General features: G+C 43.2%; 1 protein-coding gene across 13 annotated transcripts in view; it reads right to left on the bottom strand.

The window, feature by feature from the left end:
• Window positions 1-21,329, bottom strand: part of MAGI1 (membrane associated guanylate kinase, WW and PDZ domain containing 1) — a 503,738-nt gene that overhangs the window by 25,084 nt on the left and 457,325 nt on the right. For 11 of the 13 annotated variants that reach the window (XM_081852289.1, XM_081852290.1, XM_081852295.1 and 8 more), the window contains 3 exons: window positions 11,099-11,176; window positions 2,987-3,078; window positions 794-986 (listed from right to left, as the gene is read on the bottom strand). In XM_081852289.1, the coding sequence (XP_081708415.1) occupies window positions 794-986; window positions 2,987-3,078; window positions 11,099-11,176 (363 nt within the window). The remainder of the gene's footprint in view (window positions 1-793; window positions 987-2,986; window positions 3,079-11,098; window positions 11,177-21,329) is intronic. The other 2 variants (XM_081852298.1, XM_081852288.1) reach the window with 1 other exon arrangement.

Genomic DNA, 21,329 nt, shown 5'->3' with positions numbered 1-21,329 from the left:
AGATCATGCAATTCAATTGACCTGATGTTTGATATTGAGCTATGCCATGCCGACACCAGGAGCACTTCCTATACTTCTGGGTTAGCACTAGCACACAGTCATATATGCAGGACACTTGTTGGGAACAACCGGGGGGTGGCTGTTCATGCTAGGGAGGCTTCTCTGAAACATCTGCTGGATACAGATTGCTGGATAAATAGTGCAACCCCATGCTTATCTACTCAGAATAAGACCCACTGAGCTCAATGGGACACACATCCAGGTGAGTGTGTATATGATTATGGCCTAAATGTAGTTTAGTCCGCTCCAGCAAGGTCCTTTTTTAGGGCAGAACCATCGGCATCCAACATTAGGATTTGGATAACATGGCTAGGTAATAATGTGCTCCCTTGCAGGTAGTACTATAAAATGATTACCACTTTACCGGCCTATCAGTTTCACAATATTTTTTATCCTATAAGAGATTATCCTTTAAAATGGTAAATTGAAACTAAACCCAGTGGGGGGAAACCCTTAGAAAGTGGCAACATATCTCTTCTAATCACCAGCAGTCAAATTCTCAGCTTGAAAACATTTCAGCCTATATTTATACCGTGTTCGAAAAGCCTCAAACAAAACCCAGAAAAAACAACCCAGAGGTTAAAAAGCAAAATATAAATAACAGAACGGTGCATTGCTATTTTTTGCTAGAACCTGAAGCTTTTGATCTTTAGAAAGTAGTTCACTTTCATCCAGAGACAGGAGTAAAAACAAAACAAACAAAAAAACCCCTGCGAGTCACATTGCAACCTACCTGTGTAAACCACTTTGCGCCTGACAGTCAGATTGACATGGCCTTGCTTGGCGGCCTGTTGCATAAGCTGAACTACAAGCTGGTGAGATTTCCCGACAACAGGGGTCCCATCCACGCAGATCAATTCGTCCCCAGATCGCAGGCGGCCATCGGCATCTGCAGCACCCAGTGGCACAATGTGACCAATGTAAATCTGCGAGAAGCATGTGCATGTGCGAGAGAAGAATCACTGTCAGAATTTGCAGAAGAAGTGAAATCTCATTCCACAGCAGCAAATCAGGACTGTCCACAGCCAGGGAACCTTATATCGGGGTCAAGGACTGCATCCCCTTGTGGGCAACTGTAACCAGGGGGTGCACACCAGTGCAATAGGGGGCAGTAGAACGGGCATAGGGGACATTCCAGCCATACATAAGTCAAAGGCTGCTTAGACACGCCCAAATGCTCACATCTCTCCACCCAGGCAACCCAGAGGTTTAAGGACACGTTTCAGCTGGGAAAATTACTCTGGGAAGTTGTGGGTCCATGGAGTTGGGGTATGACTGGGGAAAGTCCCAAGCAGCAAATAGAGAGGCCTGGAGGGCTGCATTTGCCCACCAAGGTAGAGGTTCCCTGCCCTTGGTCTATACCCAAACATCTTCTAGCCAAGTGGGCCAATGTAATCGAGGCTGTTACGTGACTACATCTGGGTCATGTCAGATGTGCCCAAAGGGCCAGACCCAGATGGATGATACCAGTGAGGCAACAAAGTGGAAGGGATGGCAGAAAAGGCCCAAAGGGTCAGTCAGTGCCATACTTTGGTCAACTACCTTACTTTCCAAAACTTTGAACATGGAAGCAGTACATATTCTCAGAGCTTCCCAACAGGGTCATTATCCCTTTAGCAAAACTATGCCCTAACTTTATTTATACAGGGGGCATATCTCTGCACTGCCCCCACTCCCGGTACTATGACAGAGGAACCTAGAGGCTTCTTCACATGCACACAAGTTGATGATATCAGTTGACCATGTGAAGAAGAATAAGAAGAAGAAGAAGAGTTTGGACTTGATATCCTGCCTTTCACTCCCCTTAAGGAGTCTCAAAGTGGCTAACAATCTCCTTTCCCTTCCTCCCCCACAACAAACACTCTGTGAGGCGAGTGAGGCTAAGAGACTTCAAAGAAGTGTGACCAGCCCAAAGTCACCCAGCAGCTGCATGTGGAGGGGTGGGGAAGCGAACCTGGTTCACCAGATTACGAGTCCACCGCTTTTAACCACTACACTATGCTGGCTCTTATGAAGGCTTCTGTGTAGGCTGCAGTCTTCATGGCATGGCAGCAAATAGCCCATCATCCCATCATTCTCAAAAAGTATGTTTTTTTCTCTTCTGAATGTTTCCATTTCCATGAACTACTGTTCCCATGGTGCAACACAGTTAAGAGAGCCACAGGCATGCAAGGCATCTTACAAATTACCTGTAATGACAGTTACAAATTTTGGGCCGTAGCCAACTAAGTCCAATGCGGAGTAAAACCACTGAAATTAATTATCCAGCCAGAGCAGCTGTTAACTAGGCTAGATGGGTCACTGGCCCAACTTGATACAAGTCGCTTTCATATTTCCCTATGAACACCCTTCTTCAAAGAATATATGTATTGTATGACTTTGCCCCGGGGAAACGAATTCTAGAATTTTGATCCTGAGATTCATGGAAAGGCTCAGCAGATCATTACTAGCACAAATCTCTAGACTTCTGTTCCTTTACCCATGATCGTGCCTTTCCTCCTCTATTTAACATGACATTCACTTTCTTGGAGAGTCCTGCTGTATGAGACTGTATTTATTCAGCTCAGGGGGCTGGTAATAAGATCAGAAGCCTTGGCTCAAGTGTGACCTAAATCAAAGCAACCCAAAGTTGCTAACATCTGTTGACGTTCTGGTCAGTAGCTGCTGCAAAACAGCTCGGGGGTCTAAGCCAGTTGATAGCAGAAATAGGCCTCTATGTGAACAAAGATCAACACTCTTCATAACCTTAGCTATTCAGAACATAGCTCAGCACTCTGTTCTGGTTTTGCTTGTTTTTAAAATCAAGTGGCTGAAAGGATGCAGATGAAATATTACTGGACACGTATTCTGGCGAATGCGGCTTTGAAAATTCCGGGGTAAAGAGATAAAAAAGGTAAAACAAGCCTAAAAATGTCAAAATACTTACAGGTTCTCCAGGCTCATTTCCACCAAGAATCCTAAATCCAAATCCAGTCTCTTTCCTCCATAGAAAAATATCCTGCTCTTGATAATCTGGAACTGCAAGAAAATAGGAAGAATTAATGCTTTACCACAGAGCTGACTTGAAAAAAAGCACATATACACAATGAAATCCCCTTCTAAGCAGACCATTTTACTTACGCTGAATGGCACCACATTACATAATTCTCAAAATGCCTGTGTAGCTATCTATGATGTCCTATTATAAAATGTCTCGGCCTCTGGGGATTTCCCTGGACAGATGGGGGACAGCTGTGAAAGGAAAGACCCAACAACTTGCCTTTGATCTTGGGAGGAACTCTGCATCATACCAAGCTCCACAGGGTTGCGCGGGAAATAAACCTTTATGTATGTACTTTTTATTTATTTATACCCCACCACACAGTCCCCCTGGCCCCTACTGGCTTAAGGTACCAGAGAAAGTCGTGTCAAAACAATATTGCATTTGTCTGTACATGTCCATTACATATCCTGCCCCTTGCCTGCACATGCCAGGGATTCCTGAATACTGTTCACACCAGATGAAGGGGATTCCAGTAACCACGCTGTCTCTCGGCCCTTGCAGATGACAAATCAAAATAATGCTCTTGCTTTTGAGGCATTAGCTTTGTGCCATTGCTCCGCTCCTCTTTTCTGGTTTAGAACAGCACCAACCTGAGATTCTGGGTTTGTGGAATAGTTGCTATAATACCCTTCTGATATAATATTCTCACAAACCTGGAGGCACCAGGTTTGTAACTTCCTAGTAGTATATTTAAAAGAAAGACTGAGAGGAGTGGGAACAAAATGCAACCTACTATTTCCTCTGCAAAAGAGAAGTGCAAATATGAAGAGGAGGTTAGAGGATCCATTGGGAAATTAGAATCCTGGGCAAGGAAAGTAAGGTCTGTTAATCTCTCAGATCCATAGTTTTGAAGTCATCTTTTAGTGTTAAACCGGGAATGCTGTTCCTCAATATTTTATTGCTGCTTTACTGGATATTTCCTTCTTTTGCTTACAGACTTTAATGAGGCCCGCCACCAAGAAATACTGAAGCACCTTTTGGGATTTTGTGATTATGCTAAACAGTTTCAGAACAATCATGTTATTAGGCATAGTTTTCGTTTTAGGTTTGCAACAGGATGCAAATCAGACGTTTGCCTAGCACTGCAGTATTAGAAATCATCTGTTGTTAGTAATAAATCCAGGGTCTTTTTTGGAAATCACGAGCAAATAGACTTTTGTCATTATACAAATGAGGGTCTAAAAAAGAGTGTAACTCCATTAGTAACATAAAACAGTTGATTTTCTTTTTATAAGGCCGGAGAGAGGAGAACAAATCAAGAGCTCTGCGCTGCAACGGCTGTTGTAATAATTGACATCTGCGCGACATTATTTCTTATTGTCAGCATTACTGCTATTGAATAATGCTATAAATAGCTGGAACAACTGGGCATAACCCTTGCAAAACCTCTCTTGCGTAAGTCCCGATGAAATTATTAGGAGCTTCTCTCTTCTATACACCTGCATTTGTTTTAAACATTACTTCTGTAAAGTTCATGTCTGCCCAATGACCATAACCAGACCTGCTTACATTCATTATGTGACCTCAAAAGAGCATGTCCCGGCTATCATATTAATGTCAAAAAGTTGTAGCAGTAGTCCTACGCCAGTGATAGCCAAACTTGGCCCTCCAGCTGCTTTGGGACTACAACTCCCATCATCCCTAGCTAGCAGGACCAGTGGTCAGGGATGATGGAAATTGTAGTCCCAAAATAGCTGGAGGGCCAAGTTTGGCCATCACTGTCCTACACCAAATAGTCACTGGCAAACATACTCCAGGTGAAATACGATTATCTCCCCCCCCCCTCCGGGGGCCGCTGAACTGTTCCCTCATAAAATCTTCGGGCACTTTTAGGTGATTGTGCGAGTGCGGTTCTGTGGTTTCCCTTCTCAGCTACCACTTTGGAACCATTTCTATTCACCCAGCTTTTGCCTTTATCAAGCGATCCGGCCAATCAGGGATCAGGTGATAAAAGTGAGGGCATCAATGATGCCACATACCAGATTTGGTTAAATGATAAGAAGGTAAAAAGAGCCATGTTGGATCAGGTCAAAGGCCCACCGAGCCCAGCATCCTGTTCTTACACCAGATATCCACGGGGAAACCTTTAAGTGGGACCTGAGTGCAACAGTGCCTCCCCATTTATTTTGTCCTGAATCTCCCAACAAGGAGTTTCACTGGATGGCGCTGGACTCTATAGAGAGGGGGGAAAAACTCTCTCTAATGACATTCTCCACAGCATATGTAATTTTATGGTGCTCTATCATGTCCCTTCTCCCTCGCCTTTTCTAAAGAGCCCCCAGTGCTCCAACCTTTTCTCATAGGGGAGTTGCTTCATCCCTTTAATGGTTTTGCTTACCTTCTCCTGAAACCTTTCCCGTTCTACGATATCCTTGTTGAGGTGTGGCAACCAGAACATAGAATTCCAAGTGTGGATGCACCACACATTTGTATAATGGCATTACGATATTATTAGCAGTTTTATTTTCAACCCCTTTCCTAATGATCCATAGGATGGAATTTGCTCTGGTTATCTTCCGCTTGGACTACTGCAATGCACTCTACATGGGGCTACCTTTGAAGGTGACCCGGAAACTACAACTAATCCAGAACGTGGCAGCTAGACTGGTGACTGGGAGCGGCCGCCGAGACCATATAACACTGGTCTTGAAAGACCTACACTGGCTCCCATTACGTTTCCGAGCACAATTCAAAGTGTTGGTGCTGACCTTTAAAGCCCTAAATGGCCTCGGTCCTGTATACCTGAAGGAGCGTCTCCACCCCCATCATTCTACCTGGATACTGAGGTCCAGCGCCAAGGGCCTTCTGGCAGTTCCCTCACTGCGAGAAATGAGGTTACAGGTAACCAGGCAGAGGGCCTTCTCGGTAGTGGCCCCTTCCCTGTGGAACGCCCTCCCATCAAATGTCAAGTCAATAAGCAACTATTTTACTTTTAAAAGACAACTGAAGGCGGCCCTGCTTAGTGAAGTTTTTAATGTTTGATGCTGTACTGTTTTTAATATCTGGTTGGAAGCCGGCCAGAGTGGCTGGGGAAGCCCAGCCAGATGGGCGGGGTATGTATGTATGTATGTATGTATGTATGTATGTATAAATAAATAAATAAATAAATATTATTATTATTATTATTATTATTATTATTATTATTATTTTCCAGAGCTGCCACACACACACTGCATTGCATTAAACTTTTCTTCCTAACATGGTGTGCTTCGATTTTTGTCTAATTATGGATGAAAGGAGATATTTATGGAAGAATTTTTTGGTATATGGTGGTGCTTTATGATTATTTTCACAACAGCATGCAATATTTGCTAATTATTGGCCACAGTTTTCTAGGTAAGGGATTTATTTTACGGGCCAAACATCCCATTCAATGTACCACATTAACCCCTGAAATATAGAGATAAGCTACTGTAAAAGCCGGTTGCACCAACTTTCCAGAAGGTGTCAACAATTAAATGTAAAATGCACCAAAGCCCTAAGCGTCAAATGCAATTAACAAAGGTGATGCATATTTGAACCGGGTTATTAATTATTTTAAAATGCAAAATTAATTTTGCCTATGAACTAACACCAGGGGACAACTTCAAATACATTTACTATTTATTGGGTTGTAGGGGACTGTAGCACTTTGATTAATTTTGGTATGTCTATGCGTAAAACTTTTCCATGATGTATACTTAAAGGTAGAGAAACAACTCTTTGAAAGACCAGATATCCAATTTCCATTAAAACACAAACATAAACACATGCTTTTAACTGTTTTTTTCAAGACCCCAAAATACATTCAACATAATTTTTGAAAACCAGAAACATGTGTTAAATATGTGTGATTATAGTAAAATAATGTTTAGGGCCTCTGAAACCCAACATGTGAATAAAGCAACTGCTCTGTTAGTGGAGCTGAAGGAGAAGCTTCCTATCAAAGACAGCATTCAACCCTGAAGGCTGTCCAATCAGAGAAAGCCCAGATAAAGGAGTCCAAAATGTAGAAGTCCATCTAGTCCGGTGATGGCCAAACTTGGCCTTTCAGCTGCTTTGGGACTACAACTCCCATCACCCCTAGCTAACAGGACCAGTGGTCAGGGATGATGGGAATTGTAGTCCCAAAACAGCTGGAGGGCCAAGTTTGGCCATCACTGATCTAGAGCATGTGCTATGAGACTGTGACAAAGAATTTTCCTAGATCAAGGACAAAAACTGTACAATGGTACTCACTCCTATCCCAAATCTGTGAAATGGTGAATTAGAGGAAGTGAAAGACTTCAGGCTCCACTTTAAGACTCCACTTAAAATAATACTTAGGCAAAAGACAATTAAAACATGATTGACTCATCAATTTGTATTATGGTCCACTGGCAGAATGAGCCAGCACTAAGTTGCACCAATTGTGAAACTAAATTTGAAGCTTTCATAATCAAATCTGCACAGAATTATGGTGAGAGGTGGCCTGGTTAATAATAATAACATCAAATAGCTGCATCTATGTTCCCAGCATCGTATCAGTAGAATCTGTGTCAACCCTGAATTTCCAGGTGTCTCTTTTGTTTCTCCATGATCAAAGACTCATTCAGAAACTGAAATGATCCTAAATGAAACACCAACCAGAGAGAGATGGCTCAAATGCAGTGTTCCATCTTGTCCCTACATGAAACTGCTGGTAAATTTGGGGATTTGGAAAAAGGAGCCATTGTGATGTTTAAAATGTTCACCTCTCTCTCTCCATCTCTCTCTCCTTTTCATTGGATTTAGCAGAGGCCATTGAAGTGCTGAGCCAGTGCCCAGAATCAGTAATTGTCTGGCTGAGGGCCAATAAACTGAAACTCAATCTCAAGGAGATGGAGATCAACCTGTTCTAGATGGGATTGTACTTCCAATTCCATGCTCTGCCACATTCATGACATCAAGCAGGTTTTGCTTATTGTTGGATCCACAATCATACCATTATAATTCCCATCAGCTCTGTGGATGAAAGCTGCCATCGACTGAACACACCTGGCTCATGGAAGCACCAAGGAGCTTCTCGACATTTCCACTTAGAAAGTCAAGTTACTGTACTTTGACTGGGATGCTGGTGGGAAGCTAATGAATTTAAATCAGCTTAAATACAAGTACTCTGGGTTCCGTGTATTGTTGATTATATCACACCAAGCAGGTGCTATGCTGTCAGAACTGAACTCACAGTTTAACCTCCCTAAAAGGGGTCTGGCTGAGATTTCTGAGCGGCTATCTTTTTTCAATGGCTCACAACAGAGGGTTTATTCAAGTAGGAACACCAAACAAATGCATAAACAAAAAGTATAGAAATGAAACAAGGCAGACATCTGCTAGTTTCTGTAATGTTTTACAGCCATTGATCTGTGTGCACATTTTGTATGCACTCTCATCTTAATTGATCAGTGTTTATTAAGCTAAGATATTTTTAAAACTCCCATGTATTAGTGCACTGAGCCATGGCTTAACAATCTTCTAAATACAATTACAGAATAATAATGTGATAAATATCGTGGAAGACCATAATTGGACTCAGTTAAGCCTTAGTTGCTTGAAGGCTGGTTTGCTGGAAACGGTGACTCTTGCCTTCTTGCGGCAGCGCAGTGAAAACAATGCAAGCTCAATTGCATTAAAATTGGCGAACTCTGACACTAACCTCTGACACGAGGTGGACCGCATCCTAAGTTAATTGGTATTTATCATTGGCTTTAGACAACCAAAGCAAAAGAAACTAGAGATAGATGGCAAAGGTTCTGTCCAGTGACTCACGTTGGAGCCCGGGCCAAACCAGTTGAGAATACACAGCTTGTCTGATAGAGGCAAAAGAGCTTCTGCTGGGCACTCCAGCATGGAACACTTTTTGTCTCAGCATCTCCTCACACCTTTCCATTTGTCAACTCTACAGTGCTTCCCATCCGCAGCCAAAGCGTTGCCTTCTGTTTCTTGTTCAGATACAAATCTATTGTTTCAGGCTCTGTTCTCTTGAACGACATATATACCATATTATCATCACGATCTTTGTAAGGTTCAAGCTGGAGAGAATGAATTAGATCTCATCTTGAACAATGCTCCTCTGTTTGGGGCTCCAGCTCATCAGAGAGCTATTCTTAAATTGTAAAGGTAGCAGTCTGGTAAACAGGGCAGCTTGTTTCATGACGACTATAGTGATAGTTTACACGGACTTTTGTTCATACGGATGCGATTTTATGTAAGGGAGTTGACATTTTCAAGGTTAAGAAGGGTGTTCGGTCTGCAGTATACTGTTCAGGATTTGTATGCTTAGTCACTCACTCCACTTAAAGATTCATTCATCGATCCTTGTGTATTTCATGGAATCTTTCTTTTACGGCTTTGCCTACACAATTATTGTTTATCCCCCTGCTGTTGTGAATTTTAATTGTTGTACCCTATGGCTAGAACACTTAATGATAAATTTGGTTTGAAACAATCCAATCCAATCGAAAAGCCAGCATGTGTGACCCCGAAGCTATACTTTTCAGCCAGGGCTTTAAATCAATACAGTACAAGGGAACAAGCCAAGGAAGCTTCTAATACCCCCTTTCTTTCATTAAGGTTGATATAATCCAAAACTGCATTCTGAACAAAATGCTATGTTAAGAGGACAACAACACTCTGAAACACAAACACACACATGCACAACATACGGCACAACACAAACAAAGGTGGGACAAAATTCTTTTTGAAGACTTTTGCACTGATGGGCCCAATTTAATGGCTGACATTAGGAATTGATCAGGCTGCCAGCCAACCAAAGCTCATTCCCAGTTCTGACCGGCACATATTGTTTCTGCGTGTTTAGGATTGGGCAAACTGGGTGACCCTGAATTCATAAGATTACTGAAGATCAGCCACTGGTTGTTGTTGCACAAGACTTGCTCTTGCTATGTATCTTACAAACACGCCACTGGCATTTTTCCTATATGTGAATATAGAGCCTAGTATGCAACATGTGGCAGTGGCAAAAACTAGCCACATAAATCGGAAGACATCTGTGAAGCCCGAACACAGTAAAGGTAAAGGGACCCCTGACCATTAGGTCCAGTTATGGCCGACTCTGGGGTTGCAGCGCTCATCTCGCTTTATTGGCCGGCGTACAGCTTCCGGGTCATGTGGCCAGCATGACTAAGCTGTTTTTGGTGAACCAGAGCAGCGCACAGAAACACCGATTACCTTCCCACTGCAGCGGTACCTATTTATCTACTTGCACTTTGACGTGCTTTCAAACTGCTAGGTTGGCAGGAGCAGGGACCGAGCAACGGGAGCTCACCCCGTAGTGGGGATTCAAACCGCCGACCTTCTGATCGGCAAGTCCTAGGCTCTGTGGTTTAACCCACAGCGCCACCCGCATCCCTTTGTTTGCCTATTTACCACAGTATGATTTCTTTTCCACCACAGCAGGGTTTATTTTAATTTATTTGTTTCATCAAATTGTAAATCAGTGTTTGTAGACTGATTAGCACACTCAGATGCTGCTGCGAATACTTAATTCAAATCTAACTTAATTAAAATTTTGACTGCAGACCCCCACCAAAAAAAAATTTAATGGGAAAAACTGTGCGTTTTAGCACAACTACTTCTTAATTCTAACCCCACCTCACCCCGTGACATAAGTAGCATTTCTAAAACCAGTGGTGGCTTGAGGGCAGTCCGTGTTGGCTCATTACTGCCATTCTCTCAAGGGCTTCATTGCAAAAGTAATAGAAAGAGTTTTGAACAGCTGATGAGAAAGAATGATCCCAGATGGATACAGGTAACCCTCCCCTATCCAATCGCTATTCAGGTAAAGCTTACACAACACAACAAGATTCTTCCCTTCTTGCTCTATGGCAATGGAACATCTGAAGAAAGCATATGAAACCGTCAGTGCCCATCATGCTTCACCCTCCAACCCCACCTGACCCGTATGAATTGCCCCCCAATCACAGACACTACCACAAGATGGACAACAAGACAGATATAAAGCTCTCGGCTCATTCTTACATTCTCCAAAATTCGTGGAATTGATTTCTCTCTCTCTTTCACCCTTGCTCAGTCCAGTCGCAGGCGAAGGTGACATAGCTGTGAATATTAATTTTAACATTTTGCAAAGCTTAATGGGATTTTGCTTTCTTGTTTGTTCATTTCAGTTTAGCGTTGACTGATAACAGCTCTGATTCAGCTTTCATGCCCTTACTATTACAGAAAAGATTGCTGCTGCTAAGGATTAGAACAGACCTACCTGTTTTGCCAGGTGTATACAATACTGGCCTTATCTGATGTGGGAAACAGCTGACCAGAATAGAATATGCATCACTGTAAATACAGTCAAACTGGGTTTCAGAAAAACTAGGAAATATTTGCCATTATTTATTTATTTTAAGTGCTTAGACGTTTGACAACAGACTTATCTTGTGGATTAGGAAACAAAAACTATACACACAAGAAAATTATATTGAATGCTTTTCATTAAGTTGCTGCTTTATGGTGCTACTTTTAAAACCAAAGCTAACCAGTAGCAGCAGGAGGTTGAGTAAAGTCTTGCCTTGTGTCCCTAGAGTATCTGCTTAAACCAAATACATGCGCTAGTTGAAAATTGGATTCTATTATTATTTCATCATGGACATGTGTTCATGCAAGTCTAAGACAATGCATGTATTAAGTTAACCAACAAGTCCTTATAGCACGAGGGTTTTGTTATTGGTGCGCATATTGGATATTCACATAATGTGGCTTCCCGTTATCAGGATCAAAATACACAAGTGTGTGTGGGGGCCACTAGGGGGCGCATTGGAAGATGGCCGACAATACCATCTCTCCGACCCACACGGGGTAATTAAGAGGCTGTTATGGGAGTAGGCAGCCTCCCTTGTTGCCCCAAGGAAATGGGGAACACTGCCCTTGCCTGCTGTGCCCATAAATCACCCCCTAATTCGAAAGAAGGGGGTGAGGGCCCTAGGCAGAATGCCCCCGTGTGGACCTCGGCTCTCCTGGACGCTGTCTCTGATCGCGCACTAGTTGCAGCAATTTGGAATAATTAATTTCAAAAGAAGCAAATGCACATATTTCAAGTGAAGAAGGGGAGTGAAGTCTGCTAATTTAAGTGACCTCTGCGAAAGAAGACGACGGGCTGGAGAAACAGGAATATTTTACGATGAAGATACACCAAAGGCGGGGTATGTTGACAACGGGGCTGAATGGGGGGGGGACCTTTTTTACTTTCCTTCTATGTGATTTACAAGAACCCCTCCTCATTAGAACCGTTGGTCGAACTGACCCAAGCAGGATGATTAAGGTCTGTGTGGAGATAAACTTTAACCAAAAGTATGCTTTATGGAGACCGAGAAGCAATAAGAGCTTTTGGGAATGGCGCAGCAATTAATTCGGAGTCGCCATCTTGCCAAAGGATTTATAGCCGGGAGGAAGAATGGACTTGGTTTTCAGACTGCATTCTTAGTGAATCTCCTCAGAGGTTTTGAGAAAGGAGGCAGATTGGTGAAGATTAATGACGCTAAGACTGTTTTGATGTATGGAACTGATGTTATATGGAAAACGTCTGGATATGGCTACTGGATAAAAAAAAAAATATCCACGCAGGATTACAAACTGTTCTAACCAGCTTGCGGAGACTATCAGAGAAAGGAAAAATATATGAAAATAACAACAAGAGATGTGGAAAAATAATAAGAAAGGACTGGATAGTACTGTGAACATCGTAAGGTTAGATTTGTGGACATTAATACAGCAGTAAGAAGCAAGAAGTTGATTGGATCCCTTCGGAACTTGAAATATGGGTACCCCCAACAAAAATTTAAAATTCGGCTGTGTAATTTGGAATTTATGTAATTTGGTTTGATTTGATGTGATTGGTCGGTTAATAAAAAATTATTCTTAAAAAAAACCCAAAATACACAAGTGTGACCTGCAACACAACATCCAATCCTCATGTTCTATCAGGACCACTCCTATTCAGGGTTCTTGTCGGTCAGCCATGCCTTCCTCCATGACACTCCACTATTTCCCTTTCCAAATGGCAGTCAACATTCCTTGGCTGTCATTGATGCTCAATTTGCACAGAGCTCTTAAGAGTTCCTACCTTAGGTTGTGCTCCCCACCCCAATGAATGAATGAATGAACAGGCTGGTTGTACTTCTGCCATCACTGGGGTTCCCCCAAATGTTCCAATATATTTCTGGGTTTGGGCTTCAAATCATGACAGCAGCACTCACAACCCGAGTTTATTATTCGAGGGAGAGATACTTGAGCTCTCACCCTTTAGCCCACCCTAGTGTACCCAAAATAAAACAATGTTTTTCAGTACCTCGAAGCTCTTACTGTACCTCAATAGCTAGAATACAGTGGTACCTCGGGTTACATACACTTCAGGTTACATACACTTCAGGTTACAGACTCTGTGCTGTAACCTGAAGTGCTTCAGAATAGTGCTTCAGGTTAAGAACAGAAATTGTGCTCCAGAGGCGCGGCAGCAGCAGGAGGCCCCATTAGTTGAAGTGGTGCTTCAGGTTAAGAACAGTTTCAGGTTAAGAACAGACCTCCGGAACGAATTAAGTACTTAACCCGAGGTACCACTGTACATATATTTTGGCCCGCCAGTCACAAAGAGCAATTTTAAGGTCTTTACACTTGAACCTATGTTAAGCTTATGCCTCGGAATCATATAGAAATAGGAACAGAAAAGGCCCAAAGACCTCTAGACAACACAACCATGATCCAAAGTTTAGAACTGAACTAGCAAAAAAATAAATGAGCAAGCTCTGCTACAACTCAGCCTCTTGGTCATTAACAGAGGCCTGTTTTTGGTAAGATGGCCAAAACTAACAAAGATTGTGGGTGTTTAAATGTAGGTGCTTTGTTTCCTAGCCATAAAATGGGTAAACACTCCTCCCTGTTACACAATTACTCCATTTTTAAAGGCTGCTTCATCAGCATTTCCTTAGTTACGTGGTGCTCAGATTTTTCCCAAGCCTGTTTAATTGTGGATGAAGGAATAGCTTCGCGTGCTGCTTTTTATCTATTGTGTGACTGAAAATAAAATCCAAATATTTTTTTTTAAAAAACCTGCAATATTTTAAAAGCTTTAGAAAGCCTCGACCCTGTTCTGCTTTGCTTTTAATTAAAACACGCTTAAGCCCTTCAAAGGGGCTCATTAACACATCTGCAATTCAGATTAATTCATTTTGTCACTGCTGTTTTGACAGATGGCCATGCGTAGGATACAGCAGCTCCGCAAAGCATGCAGGCAGCACAACAACAGATTGTTGCAATCCTCAAGGAAGTTTAAGACTAAAACAATAAATGAGAGAGGAGAATATTCTAATTTTTTTTTCCAGAAATAGGTCCACTTTTAAAATTCATGACCCTAAATTTCTCTGGAGAACTCTTAATCTCTGAATAGGTAAAGGATACTCCTTGGAAATGATCAAGCCAAGAATTATGTCACTCATTATCACTTACAGAAATAGCATTTTTAAAGCAGTATGAAGGTATGCAAAAGAACAGGTGGCATGAACTTTAAGGGGAAGAAGGCAAACAGCAGTTTATCATCACAAGCCCACCATTTCTTAGAAGCTGCCATCTTAGTGGACAAGGTTCATGGAAGAAAAAGGTTCTTTGTTTTGCCTTTTTTTAAAGACATGGGCTTTAGCATAGTTTTACAACATTCCAATAGGATTGGCACACATCCAGACTAAGTAGTAATAATTATTCCCATCCCACTGAGGGAAAATTGTGACTGACTGAAGATGACGGACTGTGTGACTAAACTGTGATTTAGATCGGGACGCGGGTGGCGCTGTGGGTAAAAGCCTCAGCGCCTAGGGCTTGCCGATCGAAAGGTCGGCGGTTCGAATCCCCATGGCGGGGTGCGCTCCCGCTGCTCGGTCCCAGTGCCTGCCAACCTAGCAGTTCGAAAGCACCCCCGGGTGCAAGTAGATAAATATGGACCACTTACTGGTGGGAAGGTAAACGGCGTTTCCGTGTGCTGCGCTGGCTCGCCAGATGCAGCTTCGTCACGCTGGCCACATGACCCGGAAGTGTCTCCGGACAGCGCTGGCCCCCGGCCTCTTGAGTGAGATGGGTGCACAACCCCAGAGTCTGTCAAGACTGGCCCGTATGGGCAGGGGTACCTTTACCTTTACCTTTACCTTTACTGCAGGACTCAGAGATGACCGTGGTCTCTGAGACAAGTCTAAAGCAAGGTAGTTCTTTCTGTCTCCACCATTAAAGGATTCCCCCACAAGGGGGAATTCAGCATGACGCTCTTCTGAGCATTCAGTCAGCGCAATGTTTTCCCCTCTCCTCCCTGCCTCCCTTGAGCTGCTATGGGGTTTCTCCTGACTCTGCCGAGTGACTTTGGGGGAGATGCATGAAGTGTGTGCGTGGAGAAAGGTGGGGGGGGGGAGACCCATGGCACTAGCGGGAGCCCCTGAATTGCCTTTTGCTAGCTTACCAGGCTAACTGAATACAGGCCAAATAAACCAATTTCATGTGTAGGACATGAAGTGATATAGTCCTGTGTGTTCAACTGAGGAAACAGCAAAGAGATGAGGCTTCATGGCTCAAGCACTGGAGAAGTCTTAGAAATATGAATGAACCAGTGGGACCTGCAACAAAACGTTGCAGTGCAAGGGTGCTCATTGTTCAGGATTCCGTCCACTCCTTTGGCCATTTTAATTTATTTATTCTTTTATTTTGCTCTTGCAGACTTTGGGGTTCCCCCCAAAGCCTACTTGCCTGAGTGTGCCTGGTTCCAGGTTAGCTGCAGAAACAGCAGTGCTCCTAGCCTGGGCATTGGAAATAGAGGAAATCGTGCCCCTGCTGTCCTTGGATTATTCCACATCATAAATTCCTGGAACCTCCAAGGCCCTGGAGTATCCTAAGGACCAATGCCTAATTCCCTCCTAGGTCTCAGTGTCTGACTTTGTTTAGGTGCAAATATTTACTAGAAAGGTTCCACTAAAACTGCCAGCTTCTCTGATAGCTCTTCCAATCTCAGATGTCTGTTGATTCCACCTAGAATCTATCCTCCTATTACAGTTAAAGAACCAAGTAGCATCTTAATCCCTGCAGTCATGAATAATGTCCCAGGTTGTCAATTTCACACAAGCAAGACAGTAACGGCACTAAGAGGGTTTTTTTTTTGGGGGGGGGGGGGTTGGAGAAGGGTGGGTGAGGAGAAGACAGTTGAACCTAAAGCGGGCATGTGGGAAACCACATGATCCAAACTCCTTAGCAAACAAACAGCTCAGCCCACTTTAGAGCTGTTCTGTTAAACAGGGTCTCTCAAGTGCCTCCTGGGGCTCAATCCTGCACCGCCAGCTGCTTCTGTGGGAGCAGCTCATGTCCATCAGAAGCAGCTTGGCTTGTTCTTGCGCAGGAGTACTTCTGCAACCTGCCTGGCACTTTAAGAAAGAGGGAGCCACTATTTTTATTCCGCAGGATTATGTTATTGCCAGTATCTCCGTCTTAAATAAGGAAAGGACTGTGAGTGAAAGTCACTTCTGGGAAGACTGCCAGGATGGAGGCAGAGGCACATTGCTCCTCACCCTTCGAGGACAGGCTCATTTGCCTTTGCAGAGAAGACAGCATCCTTAATATGATTTATCTCCCAGTGCCTTGGTAGATTTCAAACATCAAATACCAATACAGATCTCCTGCATGGATAGGTGTAACTCACAAAAAGGCTACAACCAATAAGCCCATCTTTTAACAAGAAATGCTTCAACTGAATGCTGGCTTAATGACCAAGGCAACAGTGGGGCAGAAGCAGGACACCCCCACATGATTTCTGCTTGTTAAGAATTTCCCTATCATTAGCTGAAGTCAGGTTGTGCTCAGAATGTCTTTTTTAAAACTCAAAAGTCTGAGAAGTGCTTAAAGGAAAGCCAGGTGTGAAATGAACACTGAGCCAAGGCTTTTTTTTTTTTATCACCCCCTTTGATAAAGAAGGCCACTTTGCAGAATTTTCTCCAGCAATTTTTTTTTTATGGAGGGACCATTTAACAACCCTGCCCTGCCACACAAACACAGTAACTTGGAATGAGATTTGACCTGGAGTATCATGGAGGATGTTCCAAATGGTCCAACGTGCAGCAGCAAAGAAAGAAGGAAAAAGAGGTGGAGAGACCGAAAGACAGGGAAGCTGTGCTACCGCAACGGCAAATGGCGAGCCCCAGCCCAAAAGACTATTGGAGAATTTCTACCCCACTGAGAAATTTGGTAAAATGGCCACTATTAATGTCAAGAGGCCATTTGTGCTCAGCTCTAGAGAAATGACCCTTGCAGTTCAGTCTGCAGTCTCTTAAATGTGACAGTGTTTGAAAGATAGTTGGGAGACTGCATGGAGGCAGAAGGTGACAGGAAAACTCTCAAAATTCAAATTGGTCTCCTTCTGGATTGTTGTCCAAATCGAAATTAATCACCACCGACAAATAATTATCAACTGGGGGAAATCATCTGAGACACGCAGTGCTTGAATTAATAGTAAAACGTACAAGTCAAGGTTCCCATACCCTCTGAAATTTGCCTGAAAATTTGGAATTACTGAACTGGTGTTGACTTATTTAACCTATGGCACTGGTAATTTAATAGTGCGCGGTGTTGATTTTTGTTTAATCAACTCGTTTTTAGAAAATTATGTGTTTGGGATCAAGCTCTTTAAGATAATGGTGAATTAAGGGCTGAATCCAAATTTTATCAGGAACTCTAGGTCTTGGCTTTGGGGAGCTAGCTGGGAGTGCCTGATCTAGTGCCTATTCAGAAGGTTCAAAGAAAATTTTCTGAAGGGTAACCTTTCCCTGGGTCTTTATATTTTAGGTACTTCTCTTAATTTAATCTATAAACCCATGGAATGGCCTGGTTGTTCAGAAGGGCCCTAGTACATCCAGCAATCAGCTTCCTATAGTGGCCAGCCTAAATCCCATCTTTGATTTCAACCTGGGCTCTTCTTGCAACTTCAGTGAGAATTATACCTCTCCACCTCTCAATTTCTAAGCAAATTATCTGTAAGATACAAAGTTGTGTGGTTTGCAACTGCAGTAGACTAGAAAGGAGCTGGTCCCCAACCAAACACAGTAAGCTAGCGAAGGACAGTGAAGTGCAAGCTGCCCAGTGGTACAGTGAGAAGCCAATGGAAAAAGGGTATGGGATGCATGCAAAACTTCAGAAATAAGTAGTCACTTAAAGCTTCCAAACTATTTGCACATATAAAATAAAATAATTTGCTACTGAAATACAGAAAACTTGCCATGTTGGTGGACTGGCTAGGAAACAGTTGTGTCCTGCAGCACATTCCCAAGTTATTATTATTTTTTTTTAAGGCAGAACAGGCAGCAGTTAATACTGCTGAGCTAATCCTAATGACTAATTAGATAATTTCTAATTAACTGTTTAGTTGGTACTGAATAGCTGCAGGGGGTCAGAGACAATGACAATGTGAGCATCCAGCTGGGGAAGGGGGAAATCCAGAGCAGTGGAAGTAGTAGGACAAGAGCACAAAAACCTTCACAAGTGATGCCGCCACCAAAAAGGGCAAAAGGGCAGTTTATTCCCTCCTGTATTATCTTGTAGGGCTTGCGTGTGTCCAGATATTTCATTGTTTTGCATTTCCCTGCTGCTAAACAGGCAGCCAATGCACAATTTTCATAATATGCATCTTGAAATTGTTATCTACAGTCCAATATGTCAACCAGAGAAACTGGTATCGGGGGGGGGGGGGAAACCCCCACTTCCTAGACCTTCATTCATTTCCTAAGTAAATCCCCAAACTTATCAGCATTCAAATCTTAGTCTGGCATAGGCTGGGGAGGCCGCATTAGAGAGGCCCTGGCCCCCCAGGAAAGGGAAGCCATTGATCTGCAAATTAAATTGGTAGAACCACAAAGGCGCTGGAGAGCAATCTCTCCCTTCTTTTTGCTGGGTTGTTTTGGCACTGCATCTGAATGCATCGAAATGACGTGCTGATCTATCTCCAAGGTTTTAGTGAGTTCATCCATCCATGCAGGTCTGCAGTTTGAAATGTGGGGCTGCTGAGGACTTTTTACTTGGTTAACGCTTATGTCCCACTCTGCCAAAGTCAGTCTCTTAAAAGGCTCGGGCAAGGGAAATCACGTTAGAAGAAGCTACCGTGAGTGCAAGAACCCCTTTCTTTTTAAAGGTGGCCCTGGAGGAGTCTGCTCCACCTTCTTCAGCCCCAAAGTGGAAATAACTTTTAACGTTAACGGGAGGAACTCCACCATTTTCAAGAACCGCCCTGCCCCAAACCCCAGCCACTTGCAAAGCATTTGTGCAGTGGTGTGAGCAAAAATACATAGACTGGTCCACAGCGGGAATCTCTTGGCTATTAATATTCCTTTGGACTGTACCTGAACATGACTTGACGACCTTAAAATGCCCTTTCCTCTATGCTATCCAAACTAGGCCAGGCTTCCCTGTCGTCTGCACATACCGCATTTTTTGAGAGAGGCGTCCTTGCTGGTGTCTTATCCAGTACACAGATGTCCCTCATGGAACTTACATAAGGCACCGACCACCCTGACCAAAGTGCCTCTTGGACCGCTAGCCTCCATCGCCCTGTGGCTAACTTTCAAAGTGGCATTTCTGGCGGCCATTACATCAGCTCAGAGCGTAGCTGAGTTGGAGGCACTGTGGTGTTAGGAGACCTGTTTTCTTCAGGCAGATAAGGAAGCCCTTTGCCCAGACCCCTTCCACATACCGCAACTCAATTCTGCCTTTCAAAGAGCCCAAGAATTAGTTTTGCTTTTGTCCTAATTCTTCTCACTGTACAAAAAAGGTGTTGCACTAGTAAAGCATGAGAAGGGCACTCAAGACACAGCCCATAAGATGAAGCAATAGCCTACTTGTGAATAAATAGAACAGCTGCTACCCTGCTCCTAGGTAAGGATGCTCGTCTTTGACAAGGCGAATCCTCAGTGGCTGATCAGCAAAGTTCAAAACCAACATTAGAGCTCCCTTCCTTGGAATGACTTCTACTGCATTAAAAAGTAGCAGGCATCCTGTTTCTAAGAATTTAAAAATGCTATTATTGTGGGCCACAGAGGCCAGTCACTGCAATAATTTTCATGGGGTGAAATCCAATGCTACCATTCTGAAGAATGGCAACAGAGGCATACACTAATGCATGAGAAGGAGATGTGTGCTTTTTTTTCTTTCTTTGCCAACTCTCTCTTTCAATGCAGCTCCCTGCAGCCCGCCCACCCCCCACCTGATTATCCATTTCATAGGGCTGAGGGACTGGAAGGTGGCAGGGAGGACTGAAGGAGGAATCGGGGGGGGGGGACCCTCTTGTCTTACATTAGCAGATGCCCTCCCCTGCTGGATCAAAAGTAGTCCCACGAACAAAATGGGGGCACGAGATTCTGTGAAAACAATTCCTGAGAGCAGAAGATTGTGTGAGGATGGGTTGTATATCCATGCCATGCCCAGAAAAATAAGAAAAGAAATGAATGTTGTGAAGGAAAACAGAAGAAACACAAGATATCATGCTGCTAAAATACATTTTCCAGTATTTTCCCAAAGCCTCTGCTTCCAAGTTCTTCCCTTTCCTTTTTTAAATGACATTTTACGTAACCGATTCAACTGCTCAGCCATTCAGATGACTCCAAACTATGCAGAAACCCCAAGTCTACAAGGTGAGCAGCGTTTTGTGATGGGAGGTTGCTTGAGAGCTGCTTCACTCTACGGGATGCCACATAACTCTACAAGTGTAACTAATGCTCTACAGATTGCAACTGAAGAGGAAAAGGAGGTTGATTTTCTTTGAAGAAAAGGGGGTTGATTGAAACCCATTTTGTATTCTCGGAAGCAAATCAAAACCCTGATGAATTATTAGTGTGGTGCATCTATTAATAACCAACAATAAAAGTTGTTTACTGTATCTATTTGACCTCTGCATTGTTGAAATAGTGCACAACGATAAAGGCGAGCATAGCTTGGCAGCATGTGGGTCAGCTAGGCAATGCTATCATTAATTTAGCAAAATTATTCCTTTGGCCTTAACCTTTATGCCTGCAAACAGCAAGACTTAATACAGTGCTTTTCTTCAGGAGGGGGCGACACAGGGGTACGCATACCCCTAAACATTTTGTGAATCTAACTTTGGCCTCGCTGAGGAGCAGTATTTCAATACGAGTAGGAAAATGAGAGTACCCCTAAATTTTTTTTAGAAAAAAGCACTGACCCTCTCTCTATATTATAT

This window comes from Podarcis erhardii (assembly GCF_964252035.2).
Source record: "Podarcis erhardii genome assembly, chromosome: 2".
Taxonomy (NCBI): Eukaryota; Metazoa; Chordata; class Lepidosauria; order Squamata; family Lacertidae; genus Podarcis; species Podarcis erhardii.
This window is presented reverse-complemented; position numbering and strand designations above follow the sequence as displayed.